This window comes from Gobio gobio, assembly GCF_949357685.1.
Source record: "Gobio gobio genome assembly, chromosome: 6".
NCBI lineage: Eukaryota > Metazoa > Chordata > Actinopteri > Cypriniformes > Gobionidae > Gobio > Gobio gobio.
Window position 1 is genome coordinate 8,102,396 of NC_137102.1, and position 18,141 is coordinate 8,120,536.

The following is an 18,141-nucleotide window of genomic DNA, read 5'->3' on the forward strand; positions in this document are numbered from 1 at the left end:
ATAAACTTTTGAATGGGTCATTTTAATAAATTTAGCAATTTTTTTGTCTTGTGGACTATATGTATACATTTTTTTATGTAAAATATCTTTTTCGGGACAGTACTATATAAAAAAGAATGCTTTTTTTGTATGATGTCTTTTATGTTGTTAAAATTATTCACACTGAATCTGTCCGTCTGTCTGTCCATCCGTCTGGTATATGAAGTTGCTTTGAGTGAAAATGAACAGCTTAACAACTCAACCACAAATACTGATGTTTCAAATTTTGAGAGAAAAATGAAAAACACTTAATTCAACAGATGCATTTACTGTGGTAGACTCTTTATTGGAATGCATACTCATTGTTTTACATTGAAGACATAAATAACTTTTCATAATACTCTGAACTGTTCTGATCACCTAATGTGATTTGACTTAAGGACGCACAACTTTACACGACAAGAAAAAAGCACAACAAAGAAGAGCTAAATTAAAAATGTATCGTTTAATACATCAACTCGTTTTTTGTTTAACCCGTTGATTATATATAGCACAGATTTACATTCACACCAAGAACACGGGATCAGACACTCCGGCTCACACACCAGCACATGGGCAGTTCAGCTTCGGGCAGCCACAGCTGGAGTCGACTGCTCGGACGACTGCAACTGCTTCCCCAGGTACTCCCTGAAAGAAAACACCAAAGAACCATTATGCTAATGTTGATCTTTTTGAACAGCTATGATGTGCACCTCTGGATTTTCCTTTATGCAAGTAAAATAAGCGTTTTTTGAGCTGGCGCTTTAAGTTCAGTGAGACAAAAAGAAAACTGTCATGCTCACTGAAAGAGTTGATTACTAAAGACATGAATGTTTGATCACAGCATTTACCGAATGCTCCACCACAGCACAGTCTCCAATCTAACGATATTCAATTCAACCTGCCTTCCTGAATGATCTTCATGAGGTTTGATTCCTTTCTCTTTGATTACAGAAAATGTCATTTTACCAAGGCAAGTTAATTCTGAATGACACCTGTTCGAAATGCTATGTCATTTAAATCCTTTCAAAGTGCCCACCATCTTGAAGTCTAGCCGAAGCCTTCAAACCTTGTTAACAGTTTGCCCTAAACCGTGACCTTTTTAAAGTGGTTTGCTTTACTTCAGGCCTCAGGTGCTTCAAATAAGATTGCACAGCTTATAGAGGAGCGTACGATTCAGAAAGGACACACAATAGATCCCTTGTATCTGAATATGCATTCTTGTCAGAAAACACAGTATCCAAGAAATCAATACCCACATGACCTACTGCGTCCCATGAGATGTACATTTCAGTGTACAGTTCATCAGGTTGAGTACATGTTATCAGATGCAACTATGGCCATGTCCACACTAATATGTTTTCGTTTGAAAACATTTTTCATGGCATGGCTTTTTTATTTTATTTTATAATGTATTCTGAGGTGTACTTATATTGTTAGTAAGATTTTTACATGATAAAATGTCATTTAGAAATAAAAGGCATTTTTTCTATACTGATTTTTGCCCTGTTTCAAGGGGCGTGTCTGCTGTGAGACTTCAGTAAAAACGGCCACTGTTGTGATTGGCTGACATCTTTGCATTTGAAATGAGCGGAGGGGGCGTGGTTTAACGAGGTCTACGAGGCACAAGGCTGTGCCAAAGAGACGGATGTCACTTCTCATCAGTTCTCTCAGCATGTCTCAGTTCAGTGAACTGTTGTAGTTACTAGCATATACTTCAGGTTATTTGTTTATTTCTAGTCGGAGGGGCTGTCACTCATGTCAGAAAGTAACTTTAGTAAATTATTGATCAGCGCTGACTTTAGAACGATTCAGTCCGGTTTGGTGAACTGGTTTGACCGGTTCACTAAAAAAAAAAAACAGTTCAAAAGAACGATTAGTTCGCGAACCGGAGATCAATGGACCAGAGACGGAGCGATTGCTAACAAAGTTATTTATAGTAACTACTGAGTTATGAGAGCTGAGCTGTCAGCGCAAGTTTATTTTGTTTGTATCTGAGAGTTCTGAATAAACACGAGTCCCAGTCACACGAGTCCGTCTTCATCATTATTCTACCAACTTTGTAACACGTGCAATGTACCATTACAGCTGTCGAGATGAACGAGTTAGTAAGTGTTGATTATAGCATTATTTTTAGATATTTTTCTATCATATGAAAACCGTCAGTGACGCGCATTGGGTACACAGCGCAAACAAAGACACAACAGCATTAATCGAATGTAATCCAGTTTATTGTAGGGATAGCTGGCTAGCCTAGCCCGGATACGCTCCGCTTACCCCCCGTCTGAGGTTTATCTCTAAAGATGTGGCTCTGCCGATATTGAGCAGAAACTCACGACTGTATGCACATTTTAAAACAGATAGACGCGATGAGGACGCGTTTTTTTATTAAAAAATATTTTTTTTTATTAAAAAAATAAATACTGAAAAAAAAAGAAAGAAATTACATTTATTGATTATGACTGATTTTATTTGACATGATGGGACAGATGCACACGGTGCAATGCGCTGTTTTGGACGGGTTTGTGTTAACCGCTATAATATAACGTTAATCCATTCACATGTTTTCTCTCTTTAAATGGAAGCGCATGTAGGCCAGTATGTCAGCATTATCATATACGTGTAAAGAATTAAAGGGTGCGTCTCAATCAGCTGCCTGGTTCAGTAGTCAGGGCACTGATCAGGACATAAGTCAATGGGCTGATCCCTGATCAGTGGACTGACTACTGAACCAGGCAGCTGATTGAGACGCACCCGAAGTCTGTCTGAGCTATTGATGCAGTTCAGTCTGCCTACTATTCTATCTGTTAATGTTACTCCCGATCTGAGGTTTCCGTAAATATTTAGTTTATACGTAGATTTAGGCTTCAACTATGTTTAATGGTGTAACGCAAAAATATTTAGGAGTGCAAAAGTTGGGGTAATAGCCATTTATGTCAAAACTAGGCTAGTTGTAACTTGTGCACAGCTGGTGCAACAGGTGTCCTGACAGGAAAGCTATCCGTTCCTTTATCAATACACACGAAAAGCACCCCGGGGACATTATCGGGATCTGTTATGTTTAATATATTAAGTTTTGCTATGTAAAAGTCTATGTCTTTTGAATTAAAGTGCGCAGTGAACTCCGTTGCCTTGAAACTCATGCTGGCGCCGGCTGTTCTTGCCTGCCAAAATGGCGTCGTAAACAGCCAAACAACCAATACTTCCAGCATTGAACTCCATTAATTTTAGTGCGTCTCAAGCACACCCGCTGGCAATTATTTTGAGATTTTATGGCATTAGTTGACCTCTCAGGAATATTAATAGAAGTGGTATTTTATGAAGCGCATTATAGTTAATGTTTATTGTTATATAATAGATGGTTAGACTCTAACTGCAGTTTGATAACGTGAGCAGTACCGCAACAGCTACTATATCCAGATACTATCGGTCATATTTCAACAGTTTTTAAGGCTGTGTTCACACTGCAGGGCTTAATGCTCAATTCCGATTTTTTGAAAAAATGCGATTTTTTTGCAAGGCCGTTCACATTTCCAATTAAATGCGACCTTTTGTGATCTCCTGTGTGAACGTGAAATGACCCAGAAGTGACCCGCATGCGCAGAAGAGTACTCAACGGTCAACGACGTCACTTGTTGTTTACGGAAGTAGCCAAATATGGGTGTCAGCATTGGAGTTCGTTTAGCTTTATTAAAGTTATTTTCGCAACGGAGCCAGCACCATTACAACCTTCTCATGTTAAGAAGAAAATTAAAAAAGAGGAGGAGAGCAAGGTTTTTGGCCATGGCGTTTTGTGGAGCAGTGGTAGCAACGTCGGTACAGAGAAACGTGTGTGTGCGGAGTCGCAGCCACGAGTGGTGGGATACTGATGTGAGTGGCTTTACTGATACCGAATTCGTCAGTAACTTCAGAATGACCAGATCCACCTTCAATTATGTTTGCGAGCGCCTTCAACTAACTTTGTCACGGGAAGAGACACGTCTGCGGCGGCCCATAACAGTGCAGAAACGCGTTGGAGTTGGAGTGTATTGGCTAGCAACAGGTGCGTACTTCTTCTTTTATTGGCGGTTAGCAACTATTTCTTGTGCATTACCGCCACCACTGGACTGGAGTAAGGAACGGGAGTTACAATGATGACGTTTGTCGCGTATCAACGACGTGCGGGTCGGATACATGTGACCTGGCAGTTCAGACTGAAGACGCATTTCAAAAGATCGGATATGTATCGGATTTGGACCACATACCCAAGTGGCCTGGGTCGCAATTGAAAAGATCGGATCTGTGTCGTTCAGACTGTCATGAAAAGATCAGATACAGGTCGCATAATGGGCAAAAAAATCGGAATTGGGTCGTTTCAGCCTGCAGCCTAAGTCTCTGAGATCTTTCTGTCGAATGCGTTTCTATGAAGTAGCCCATTCAAGTAATAACGTATAACGCCTATGAATAATGAATATGAGTAAAGCCTGGATAAAAAGAGTTGAATTAAATTGGTTGCCCTGTATAAACACTATTTAAAACTTTTTTCTTGGGTTAAATTCTGTATTTGCTAGAATCATTCATTTATATTCACCTGTTGTGTACGCTTATGTGAGTATCATAAAATAACATTGGACGTTAACAACATTTAAATGAAAAAAGAAATGACCACTAACCAGTAGATGGCGGAAGAGGAACACTTATTGGCTCATTAGCCATTTTCTCTCTCTTTTTTTTTTTTGAATGAATTTTTTATAGATCATCAAATCACTATTATAACATTAAAATATCTATTTATTTGTACTGGAGTGTTAAATATATAGGCTAATTGTAGGGAAAATCACAAAGTCTCATGAAAAACAAAAACTTCTGACTAAACGTCACAATAAATCTTTATTTGAATCGTGTCTGTGCTGAATGATGAGAGGATTTGTAGATAATGGGAAGATTTGTGTAAAACGCAAAATTCATTCAGCGTTTTGAGACTGTATAAAACTTGTTTTAATCGATATGGATTCTCATTCCTGGTAAATTAAACATATCACTGGTCATTATTTTCAACAGAAATGCCTGTTATAGGCTACCACACTCAACGCTGTAAAATCATGCACTCACATGAACCCAAATAAAATAGATAACCCTTAACTTTAACAAGACATTAAAAGATATTAACGCTGTCTCTTCTTTATCTCTCCCCAGAATATAATGCTACTGTAAAGCCTAGTCGAAGTCGATGCACATATTGTGTTAATATTTACCAAAAATTGCTGCAAATATAGTGAAACTGCTGTCTGTCCTGCTTAATCCTATTGAAACAGATTGACAGCGCGGAGTTGTTTGGAACTATTGAGAGCTCCATGAACCACGTGACCACGAGATCAAAGAGTGTCGCAACTCTCTTTTTCTATGGCTCTGATAGGCATAAATGATAGAAAATGTGTTAATACCCGGCGTAGGAAGGAAGCTATTTCATTCAGTGCATGTCATTTAAAAAACTGGAAAAGCTGTACAGTTTCACAAAGCCTTCATAATCACAGAAGGAAATAAAAAAAATTTCCCTGAAATTAGCTTTGCTAAATTAAGCTGGTCTTTAGACTACCGCACGGACAACCCCACAACATTTCACAAAATGAAAGTTGATTATCAACAGCAGGAGGGTCAGGTCTTCAGGTAGAGGAATTAATTATGAATTAAATGATTCATGATATATGACATTATTTCATATCACCATAGTAAGAGAAAGGAAATTAAAAGGCTGGACAGTATTGTTATCAGTATCATGATAAGACATACTTTTAGTTACAGAAGGTGTTATTGGTAATGCAGTTGTATGTTATTTTTGTGTATTTATATGTGTATAAGGCTTTCATTTTCTTCACTACATTGCAAAGCATAATATCAGACTTTTTGATACACTTTATTTCAGAAAAAACAATGTGTTCCTTGTTATTTTAAAGTGGAACAACAACATATGACAATGATAACCTCATGTACTGATTATGTGCTTTATTTAATGTTAAAGTGTCTAATGTGAGTTTGAATATCATTTTGCAAGCCCTTTATAGCCATATTGAAAGTGACATTGGATAATTTACCTCAGATCTAAATAAAAGGAAACAAGGATTTTAAAGTGACGAAGTCGAGAACTTTTTATCTGGACCTGATTCTGAAAGAACGCATCTGGATTCTACTCTGACATACCGGTAAACGCGTTTTTATTTCAGTGCTGTTAATGTTTATTTTAAACAGTTTCAGCTTAGCGGCATTAAGTTAAATGTTTATTTATCATTCTAGACACGTATGTTTTGTCTGTGCAATAAATGCACGTCCTTGAATAAGTGATATTTCCATTTTAGGTGCGGGCAAAATTATATTGGAAAACATTACATTTTGATTTTATTTTAGCTCAAATTGTATCTGAAAATCTCACAGCCAAATATTGTTCAAATAAGGACAAATACTGTGATTCACTTTAGTAAGTAGGCCTATATTAAAATCGAGATCTCCGAGATCCGTTTCGTGGCTGAACCTTTTGAACAGATTTTTTTCAAATCAACTGGTTCACAAATAACATTGAATGATGTATATGTGAAATCGACGGACATTGCGAGTTAACAAAAACACCTGAAGTGGTCTCAGATTAATGCTCTAGCTCAACATTTCAAGCTCTTATTTGTCTGACATTATACACCTCTCTTTTACAGTTTTGTAACTGGATTGATGACATTCGCTCATCAATCCATCCATGCACTAGCTCTGCCTACACTGAGTATGAACACATTTTCTATCATGTATGCCTATGTAAGACGATCGAGCCAATAGGAATAGGTATGCGATCTGCAGGCTGCAGCCAGGTGTACTTGCTGAAAACAGAGGCTGAATCCGAAATCGCCCCCTATACCCTCAAATAGGGCGCTATTTGAGGGGACAGCCATTTGTAGTGGTGTCCGAAACCATAGTGGACCTTATTGAGTGCACTCATTCAATCCCACATTGCACCGCAATATCGAGTGTACAGCCGATGTACACACAACGGCTGTCCGAATTCACTCACTCGTTTTCATTCACTCCTTCAAGTGAACTATATTAGTGGACTAACGTAGGGAGAAGTGATTGAGGGTTTAGGGGACAGATTTTGGATTCAGCCCGAGGCTTTGGAAAACAATGATGCAATTTTAGTCATGTGATGCAGTCATATGACCAATTCCACCAAGGTGGTGAACAACATTGTACAGCAGTTGTTTTGGCTGCTCTCCGTTTGTGAGCTCGTCCTTACTGTGGGGGTAACGTCATCCGCAGGATACTGTTCTTTAACACTAGAACCGCCAGGGGTCACTGTATACCTAAAACCGCCAGCGGGTAAAATTTACCCATGCAGATTATTACTGTATGATACGACTAAAAAACGTAATACAGTATGCCACTGTCTTCACAAAGTAATGTATAGAGTCATGAAATTATTATTTTTAGTCATTAACTATGTTTTTGTCCTGTTGTTTTATGCTATTTTAAGCAGGCTACACTAATCACTTTTTGGTGACTATAGGCTAAACCAACCTTCAATGACGACGAGAATTAGATGGAAATAAATACATATTTGGGTAGTGTAATATTATAATAAAATGTAATTAATCCCATATTATGTTATTTAAATTACTAAAATACCCTAAATAGACAATGAAGAGCAATAATAATTCACAGCACTGCATAAGATGTATGACACATTGACTGTAAAAAAATGGTATGACAACTTACGATCAGGATAACATTCGAATTCAAGAGCACAGTTTGACCTAATTAATTATTAATTTGTATAGTTATATCATTTATAATTTGAATAAGAGAACAACACCAATAAATTTGGGATAATCATGAAAATTGTTTTATTCATTCAATCATATCGGATTTTTTTTTTTTTTCAGGAAACGGGCAGACTTGAATAAATAGCAACACAGTAGCAAACAATACTCAATACAAAATTGCAAAACAAAAATGTATAATTAATCCAAAGTTTGAACATTTATAAATAGGCTAAAATATTTTTATTTGACCGTGCGTTGTGTGACTGTTTACAGTAAGCCGACGCGTTGCTCAAACACAGCGCGAAAATAGAGGAATTATATAGGGGTAAATTTGACCCGCTGGCGCTTATAGGTATAAATGCCCCGTTTTTAAATCTGGTTTTATCTAAACAATTTTTAACAACAGGGGATTGTAAATAACACAGTTTTAGTAAAAGTCAGTGACTGGGAGACTTGGATGTTTTATTGGAAATCTGTTATGTACATTTGAAAAACAGCCATGGGTAAATTTTACCCCGTGGCGGTTCTAGTGTTAAAGCGGTCCACTGTTACTCCGAATTTGTTTTGGCACGTCTTCCAGTCTATATTCTCGCTCGCTTTTGCAACTTAATACTCCTGACTGTGTTACTCGCAGCAATAACTACACCTCACTGTCGGCCCATTTAAAAAAACTCAACATTGCTGGATCATTTCAAAGAGCCGGAAAGTAAATAAATGCCTAGCGAAGTCAGATCTGGCAAGTTGACTAAACTAGCAAACATCTGCCATTCATTAATTGTCATTTCTGGCAGCTTGTCCAACATCTACTGGGTTCGACTTGCCAGACTTCAGCACATCAGCTGATGTTTGCATGGAAACAAGATAAGCGCCAAGCTATTGTACATCCGCAGAGAGAAAACACAGAGGGGTGATTCATTAGGGATCCAGCAAAAGAGATAAAACAGCATAAAATATGAGGATTAATAACAGCTTGACTTCCAATTTGTGTATTAATTGAGCTAATGTGTTCATGGCTAGCCTGCAAAACAGGATGTGCATGGCATTAAGGGTTTGTTATGTAGATCGAGTATTAAGTAACTGTAGAGGAGGGTTTCCCAAGCGGGTGTTCATGAGGTAACTGCGGGGGTTTGCGAGTTGATGAAAAGATTATAATTCAATAAATGAAAGTCTGTGGTTTAGTCTTACACTGTTTTCTAACCAGACAAGACATGAAGCCGCGACACACAATGAAAGCAAATCTTTTTTATGTATTGTGATGTGCAAAGATTCAATTTTAGAAACGGCTTCTATTACCGAGACGTCGCAGCTGGAACAACAACATATGACAATGATAACCTCATGTGCTGATTATGTGCTTTATTTAATGTTAAAGTGTCTAATGTGAGTTTGAATATCATTTTGCATGCCCTTTATAGCCATATTGAAAGTGACATTGGATCATTTACATCAGATCTAAATAAAAGGAAACAAGTCACTGTCAACTCATTGTGAAAAAACAAATGTATTCTATGCCAAAGATTGTTTCAGTTACTCAGTATGCATTTTTAATAATGTTTAAATATTAATATTTATGAATTTGATTATGTACTAATCCATTTTGTTGCAAGTGCAGTGTGCTTGCATAGAGACTTGTGCACATGCTCTTCTGTGATTTTTGATGGATTTTGTCACGTCTCATAGTTGCATTGTGTCTATTGTGGACAGGCAAATTGCTCATCACTGAAATCTTATTGCATCGCGTCTGGTATGGCTGTGCGTTTCAGAGCGAGGCACAGCACTGTTCATTTCGCCAGGATGACTTTTTCCACGTGCATAATAGGGGTAGCACAGTCTAGTCAACTTTAATGCCCTGTCATGACGCTTTAAAGGTGCAGTGTGAAGTATTTATGAGGATCTAATGACAGCAATGCAATATAATACACATAACTATGTTTTCAGTGGAGTATAAAGACCTTACATAATGTACCATTATGTTTTTATTACCTTAGAATGAGCCATTTCAGTCTACATACGCCACGGGAATCCTTACAGTGAAGTCGCCATTTTGTGACGCCATGTTTCTACAGTAGCCCTAAACGGATAAACTTCCCTACAGAGCACTAGCTACTCTCTGCGGTCTCAGATGACGACATCTTTGTTCTGTGTCGGCCACCGTAGCTTCTCTATGTGTGTGATTTTTTCCCCCAAACCATTTCAGCGGAAAGTGATTCTTAAGATTTTATTGGTCATGTCAATAGCCGTGTTTCCACCGTAGGAACTTTCCCCAGGAACTAGGAACTTTGGGGTGGTACTCAGGTGTGTTTCGACCGCAGGGTCTAAATAAAGTTCCGGGTAAATATTTCCCCCTCCAAACGGCCCTGCTCGCGAGGTGGTACTTTTTCAAAGTTCGGGAACTTTCGGGGGTGGGACTTGGGCGCTGAACATGCTGATTGGTTGAGCTCACGCAGCATTTTATTAGCATTTTTAAAAGTCTTGCGAGGTTCGTTCTGCGTTCAGTAAATATCAGTCTTGCTCTTTCTGTCCGATGGCGCGCGTTCGTCTCAGCAATCGCACAGTCAATGTCCGTAAAAGCTGATAATAACATTAAATCTAGCTTTACGAGCTTTCAGAATACGCTTTAGTATCAGTGCTCGTCTCTTTTCCGCTGTTTTGTTAATGACATATTTAGTAAACCACATAACTAGCAAAAGCAGCGCTGCTTGAATCTCCTCCACTTGTTATTGTTGCAGACAGTGTTGCGCAAAAGTGATTATTGACCGTCGCTGACTGGGAGGAGCAGTCGCGCCCAGCCCCACGTCTCTGGACTAATTTGCCTAATCTTCACGGTACTTTAGACCGCAGTGGAAACGCAGACAGTAGCAGGTCTGAGGGAAAAAAGTTCCTGTAAAAAAGTTCCTGGTACAAATTGTTCCAGCTAATTTCAGTGGAAACGGGGCTAATCACAGTAATGATTGCCTACACCAAACACTGATCACTAAACCTACCCGACACTTTAGCCTTAACCAATGAAATTAGCTGCAGGGCGGGATTTCCGCTGAACTGGTTTGGGGAAGAAAAAAAAAAAGCTCTCTATGGCCCCATTTACACGTCATGGTTCAAGTGACCCAATTCAGATTTTTCCCTCTCATGTGGCACAGATCCGATATGACGTGAACGTGTAAACAGGAAATTCCGATATCCTTCCGATATCCTCAGATCAGATTCCTCACTCATATGTGGTAATAAATCCGATATGATTTGGATACGAGCATTTGCGTCTGCCATGCAAGTGGTCAAATCGGATATTCCCCAGTAAACGCAAGTCCTACGTCATTGAAAAAGGGACAGAGGCGAATGACGTCAACTCAAGGGCACTCCTCTTTTTTCTCCGCCTTACGAGAGCAATGTTCTGCTGACCTTTAAAGATATTGCAGAAAGCAAAACATTGAATAATCATTTCGCCTACTTCCTTTTCCGGGTCAGAACGAGTTGGGCTGTTTTGCCAGTGTATAGTGTAAATTATCAGGATATGGGTCGCTTTTAAAAGATGATGTAAACGGGTCATCAAAAAAATCGGATATAGTCAGCAAATCTAAATTGTGCATAAAGACCTGCAGTGTAAATGTAGCCTCTGTGCTCAAAAGGGAGGGTTGAGTGGTGGACGGTCATGGCCTATTCGGTTGTTAAGTCTGATGTCACGCAGCATCACTTCCGGGACTAAACGCTCCATCTCATACCACAAGAAAAACAACAAACGGTGCTAATATACACACACAATGTGGTCTAATACTACAAAAAAACATACCAAATCTACACATCTCCATACCAAAATTCCAGATGGTCAGACAGTGATTCATCTTTTATAAATCTTTAAAATATTAATGTTTATGACGCTGTGAGCACAGAGACTGTTGTGTAGACTTTAAGTATTTCAAATATTTAAATTTTTTTTGTTTAATATGAATAAATAGCGCTCATTAACGGCCATTGATGGCATTCTCAAGTGAAACGAGTTAAGGCTAGGACCCAGAAACGGCGTTCCTTACGTCACGACTTAACAAGCGGATAGAGGGTGCAAAAGGACAAGAAATCTTTGAAGTCCACTTTTACGCTATTTCCGAACTTATTCCAAAAATATAACACAAATAAATGCATACTCCGAGAGCGCTCCACAAGATGTGTTTGATTATACAATCTGGATGCTCAAAATTGATCGGGTAAATGCATGTTTTAAACAGCTTATTGACACGCAAGTTATTCACCCTTCTACGCTGCTGCATTATAATACACACACACATCACGTGCAGATCGCACACACAGAAACATTCAGTAGCGCAGAAATGTATTGTCAACACTGTTCTGTCATTTATCAATAGCTTAGAAACAAAAAATTCTAGCATATATTTCTTAGTAACTAAAACACACAGCTTCACTATTAGTGGAGAGACACTGCCAGGTAGAATTAATTCACACGCTATAGCTCTCTCACTAATGTATTCATATAAATGTTATCTTTACTGTGCTACTTTATCTGTATCTGATTTAGAACGAGCAGAAATCTGTGAGAAATATAACGACCCAAAGACTAAAGAACTGATAAAAAGAAGCTGTTATGTAGGAGCAATAGGCTTGTGGGCAGCGCTGTGTCATATGCCAACCCGCGTTCAAGTCTCAGCTCGAGGTTCAGGCTCATTTGTTCATTAATGACGACATCAGCGACTTTCCTTACATAAATGTCAACTTTAAAAAATCTGAAGCCGTTCAACCCCTAGAGCATAATTGCCAACATTTTTGAGGATGCAAGTTTTCAGCCTTTTTTTTTTCTCGGGATGGTTGCAGTAGAAATGAAACTGGATGGAAGTGCAGCAGTCTTTATTGATAAACTCTAACAGAAATACTCAGGTTTCTCAGGAATACAAAAAACAAGAACAGAACAACCAGAAAAAAGCAACTGTAACCCATAGGCGATGACAGACACTAAACACGGCGCTTAATACACAGCAAACAAGAACTAATGAGACTAATTAATGAAACACACCTGAACTGAAACTCAAATCAATCTGTAACCAAGGAGACAAACGGGCAGGGGACTGAGGAACACTGAACTAATGAACAAACTGACAGCAAAACACTAGAACAGAAATACAAACATGAATGAAAACAAACTCGAAATGTGACAGTACTAGATGGGTAAACAAAAAGCGTTTATAAACCTGTCACCAGCTAAACAGACTAAAGGTCTTCCTGAAATAAAAGCTAAAGATTTAACTTTGGAAAATAACGTATTTAAAGGGGACATATTATGAAAATCTGACTTTTTCTGTTTAAGTGCTATAATCGGGTCCTCTGTGCATCTACCAACCCAGAAAATGCGAAAAAGGACTTTGTTTTGTCTTGTTCTACAAGCATGTGGAAAAAATGAGCCGCTCAGATTTCTCTCCCCTTCTGACGTAGGAAGGGGATCTATTATAATATTATGAATATGTTGTTAAATTATTAAAATATTAACTCAATTTTAGGGGATACTTTAAGAAAATATTGTCAGGGGTTTGACTGATAAAAAAAAAAAAAGTTTATGAATCCCAGTTGTAGATAAATTTGCCTGAAATCTGATGTACTTGATGTTAAACGTTTTATCACTTTAGGCACCATAAGTTTATGAAATAATCGAAATAATGATAGCAGGTTTGTATGGAAGCTTGTTTCCACCAGAAAGAAAAAAGTCAGAATTGCGAGATGTAAACTCGCAATTGTGAGATAAAAAAATAATAATAATCGCAATTATCTTTTAAAATGTTTTATTCTGTGGTGGAAGCTTCCATAGGTTTGCCATGGACTCCAGCCAGAAGAGGAAACTGAGCTAAATGGGCAATATCAGATGAGTAGGAGTGCAACCACGAGTGTGCTATTGCCTTTATACAACAGTTTAAAGGAACACGCTGACTTTTTGGGACTTTAGCTTATTCACTGTATCCCCCAGAGGATAGATAAGTCCATACCATTCTCATCTCCGTGCGTGCCATAACTCTGTCTGACGCACACACCACTAGCCTAGCTTAGCACAAAGACTGGAGGTAAATGGCTCCAGCTAGCCTACTGCTCAATAAGTGACAAAATAAAGCCAACATTTTCCTTTTTACATGTAGTAATGTGTATACAACCCCAAATCAGAAAAAGTTGGGACAGTATGGAAAACGCAAAACAAAAAAAAGAAGTGATTTCTAAATTTACTTTGACTTGTATTTCATTGCAGACAATATGAACACAAAATATTTCATGTTTTGTCTGGTCAACTTCATGTCATTTGTAAATATGCATCCTTTCCTGTCATTCAGACCTGCAACACATTTCAAAAAAAGTTGGGACAGTAAAGCATTTACCACTTTGTAATGTTGCCATTCCTTTTCACAACACTTAAAAGACGTTTAGGGACTGAAGACACCAAGTGATGAAGTGTTTCAGGTGTAATTTTGTCCCATTCTTCCTGCAAACAAGTCTTAAGGTGGGCAACAGTACGGGGTCTTCGTTGTCGCATTTTGCGCTTCAAAATGCGCCACACATTCTCTATTGGAGACAGGTCGGGACTGCAGGCAGGCCAGTCAAGTACCCGAACCCTCTTCCTCCGCAGCCAGGACTTTGTAATGTGTGCAGAATGTGGTTTTGCATTGTCTTGTTGAAATATGCATCGACGTCCCTGGAAAAGATGTCTATTATGCTCCAAAATCTCTATGTACTTTTCAGCATTAATGGTGCCTTCACAGAAGTGCAAGTTACCTTTGCCAAGGGCACTGACACAACCCCATACCATGACAGACCCTGGCTTTTGGACTTGTTGCTGGTAACAGTCTGGATGATCCTTTTCTTCTTTGGTCCGGAGCACACGGCGTCCATTCCTCCCAAAAAATACCTGAAATACTGATTCATCTGACCACAGTACATGTTTCCACTGTGTGATGGTCCATCCCAGATGCCTCCGAGCCCAGAGAAGTCGACGGCGCTTCTGGACACTGTTAACATAGGGCTTCCTTTTGGCACAGTACAGTTTTAACTGGCATTTGTGGATGTAACTACGTATTGTGGTACTTGACAAAGGTTTGCCAAAGTAGTCCTGAGCCCATGTGGTGATATTGCTTATAGATGAATGACGATTCTTGATGCAGTGCCGCCTGAGGGATCGGAGATCACGGTTGTTCAGCTTAGGCTTGCGCCCTTGTCCTTTACGCACTGAAATTCCTCCAGATTCCTTGAATCTTTTAATTATGTTATGCACTGTTGAATGTGAAATATCCAAATCTCTTCCTATCTTTCTTTGAGGAACATTGTTTTTAAACATTTCAATAATTTTCTCACGTATTTGTTGGCAAACTGGCGATCCTCGGCCCATCTTTGCTCCTAAAGGATTAGACCTTACTTGGATGCTGCTTTTGTACCAAATCATAATTACAATCACCTGTTGACATCACCTGTTTCAAATCACATCATTATTTAACCATTTTACCTCATTACTAGCCCTAAATTGCTCCTGTCCCAACTTTTTTTGAAATGTGTTGCAGGTCTGAATGACAGGAAAGGATGCATATTTACAAATGACATGAAGTTGACCAGACAAAACATGAAATATTTTGTGTTCATATTGTCTGCAATGAAATACAAGTCAAAGTAAATTTAGAAATCACTTTTTTTTTTTTTGCGTTTTCCATACTGTCCCAACTTTTTCTGATTTGGGGTTGTAGTTACATCGTGTACTAAGACCAAAGGAAAATGAAAAGTTGTGATTTTCTAGGCCGATATGGCTAGGAACTATACTCTCATTCCTGCGTAATGATCAAGTAACTTTGCTGCTGTACCATGCGCAATGATATTACACAGCGCCTGAAAATAGGCTAACTTCCGTCAACATAACCAACGTGACAACCTGCTTGCACAGAGAGCGTGCTGGGGACTATTTTCGGGCAGACAGGGACAGACAAGTTGCGTGTCTCTGGAATCTTATCGAGTCGCGTGTAGTTAAGACACGGTGTAAGAGACACCGGCAAATTCCCAAAGGACTGGCCGAGATAAAGCTATTCTTAGCCGGTACGTGACAGCTCACAGCTCACACCTTCAAAAAAATAAAAGTGCACCTTCAAATAGGTGCTATGTTTATATATAAATTGCATAGTTAATATCTAAACAACTTTATTCTCACCTAAAAAACTCTTAAAACTACATTTGTGACACAATAACAGTAGCATTTGTACAATTATTTGATGTGAGAAATGCTGCCAGTATAGGTCCAGTGGAAACAAGCGGAGTGATACAAACTGTGAAACGGTTTCCGTGTGATATTAGTAGAATATCGCATGGCTGGAAAAGGCTCTCAGCCAATCAGATTTGAGAACCAGAACTAAGTTTATATACTACAGATGACCATGGTCTATCTGATGATTAATTATAAGGTCTAAAGGTCTAAATAATTGAATATTAATGTCAGATTAGTGTCACTGCTGTGTGCTAATTGAAGTGAAGCTTCAAGCTAAAATAAAGATCAGCAGATGACATTCATTTATTAAAACGGCCAAATGTAAACTTGCATAAAGGTCTTCATTTAAAGGCTAAAATGGACCCTCACTTTATGAATATAAAAAAACCTTTTGGTGCAGTCTAAAATGAGTATGCAGAGAAGCACATTAAATCACAAATGAATCATTATACTGAAATCTATTTTCATTTCCCACTAAAAAGCACTATTATGAGTCATCTCTGAGGTATAATTTTGCACGTTTAAATTAGATTTAGTATCTCATATTTTCAGTGTGGTCCCAGACTTTTGGACTGAATGGCATCCAACACAACCTACACAAAAATAGTCCTCCAGAACAAACCGGACGCAGACAACAATCACACCATTCACACCGAAGCAAAGACTCCACAGGGCTCAATCCCCTGCACTTTGCATTGAATTTTCTGCCAAACTTGCAGTCGACCCAAACCACAAGATGTATTTGAGGGTCACGGTGTCAACGTGATCAATTCAAGAGACTCTTAACTTTGTCTTCGCTGACACCTTTAACTGATTTCTTCATTTTTTCAATGTCAAGGTCCTATAACTAACAGTAAGAAAAGCCAAAGTTCAGTTTTCATCCTCATTTATCCTGTATACAGCAAGAGACGTCAGACTCTTCTGAGTGTGGCTTATGTCGAGACGCCTGACTATATCTGTGGCCTTATTCATTCGACCTGTGGTAAATACAACTGTGACCCAAGGTGACCTTGCGTTTGAAAGGCTGTGGATGATTTCTGAAAGCATAAAAGAAAGGGACGACTCTGCTATGGCTACCAGACTCCAACAAGACTGAATTTTTCAAAAATGAAGAGCTTATTAACAAATCTACCTGCGTCCTCAGGTGTCTAAGACTTTAATGACTAAGAGGATTCAAATGAATGCTCTATTACTCTGTGGACTGCTTCTAAAATTACCTCATTTAAGAGTTTCTGAGTTCAAGAAATGATAATAATTTTTCAAGGTATGTTACCACTTTCTCATGATGAAAGTTAGGGAAAATTTTAAAGTCTTCCTAAATAATAATAATAATAATAATAATTAACACTATATAAATATTCAGTCCAACAAGTCCTCTCATAGTGTTATATATCTTTGCTTATTTTTATTTATTTATTTTTTTACTTTAATTCAGTTCGGAATTAAAGGGCCAGTGCACATTAATAATCATTTAATTAATTAATGTAAATGTACCAGTTTAACTATTACAGATAATTTTCAATTGTAGAACCTGGGCAGATATTACAAAAAGATACACAAGTGTAATCCAAAGTATAAAAACATTTTAAACAAGACTGTATCACATAATTGTGCAGATTAATGACATGCATAACTCATTTTCATTCAAGACAAACAGTTAAAAAAATAAAAATGTTTTATGATTTTAAGGTTACACTCAATGTTTTACAGTTTTAATTTTTCTCTCAAGCACTTTAGAGCTTGTTGGTATACAAACTGTAAAGGTTTTAGACAAGAGGCTTAAGCCCATTTGAATAAACATATGTATAGTATACATACTGAACAAGGAATAAATTACATTTTAACATATATTAAAATAGATACGTTATTTTAAATAGTAAAATTTCAGTAGTGTGTATGTAAGGAAAAATTGATAACGGGCCGTTGAATTATTAGATAATAATGCACAACCGACGTGGCCACGATGCAAGGCACCTCAGGTGTGCATTATTTTGTAATAATTCAATGGACCTCAATGGAGAGTCGATTATTCAGCACGCAAACATTATCCGATATGTTTTAAGTGAACATTTGGTTAACTGTTGGGGAAAAACATCTGATGTGTAACATTATATAAGATCTGTG

At 38.1% G+C, this 18,141-nt stretch overlaps 1 protein-coding gene across 2 annotated transcripts in view; it reads right to left on the reverse strand.

Annotated features, from left to right (window-relative positions):
- Positions 1-293: 293 nt before the first annotated feature.
- The window catches only part of atp6v1h (ATPase H+ transporting V1 subunit H), a 74,307-nt gene continuing 56,459 nt past the window's right edge, over positions 294-18,141 (reverse strand). Inside the window, exon 14 of one of the 2 annotated variants that reach the window (XM_079819653.1) lies at positions 294-666. In XM_079819653.1, the coding sequence (XP_079675779.1) occupies positions 600-666 (67 nt within the window). In that variant the 3' untranslated portion in view covers positions 294-599. The remainder of the gene's footprint in view (positions 667-18,141) is intronic. The other variant, XM_079819654.1, reaches the window with a different exon arrangement.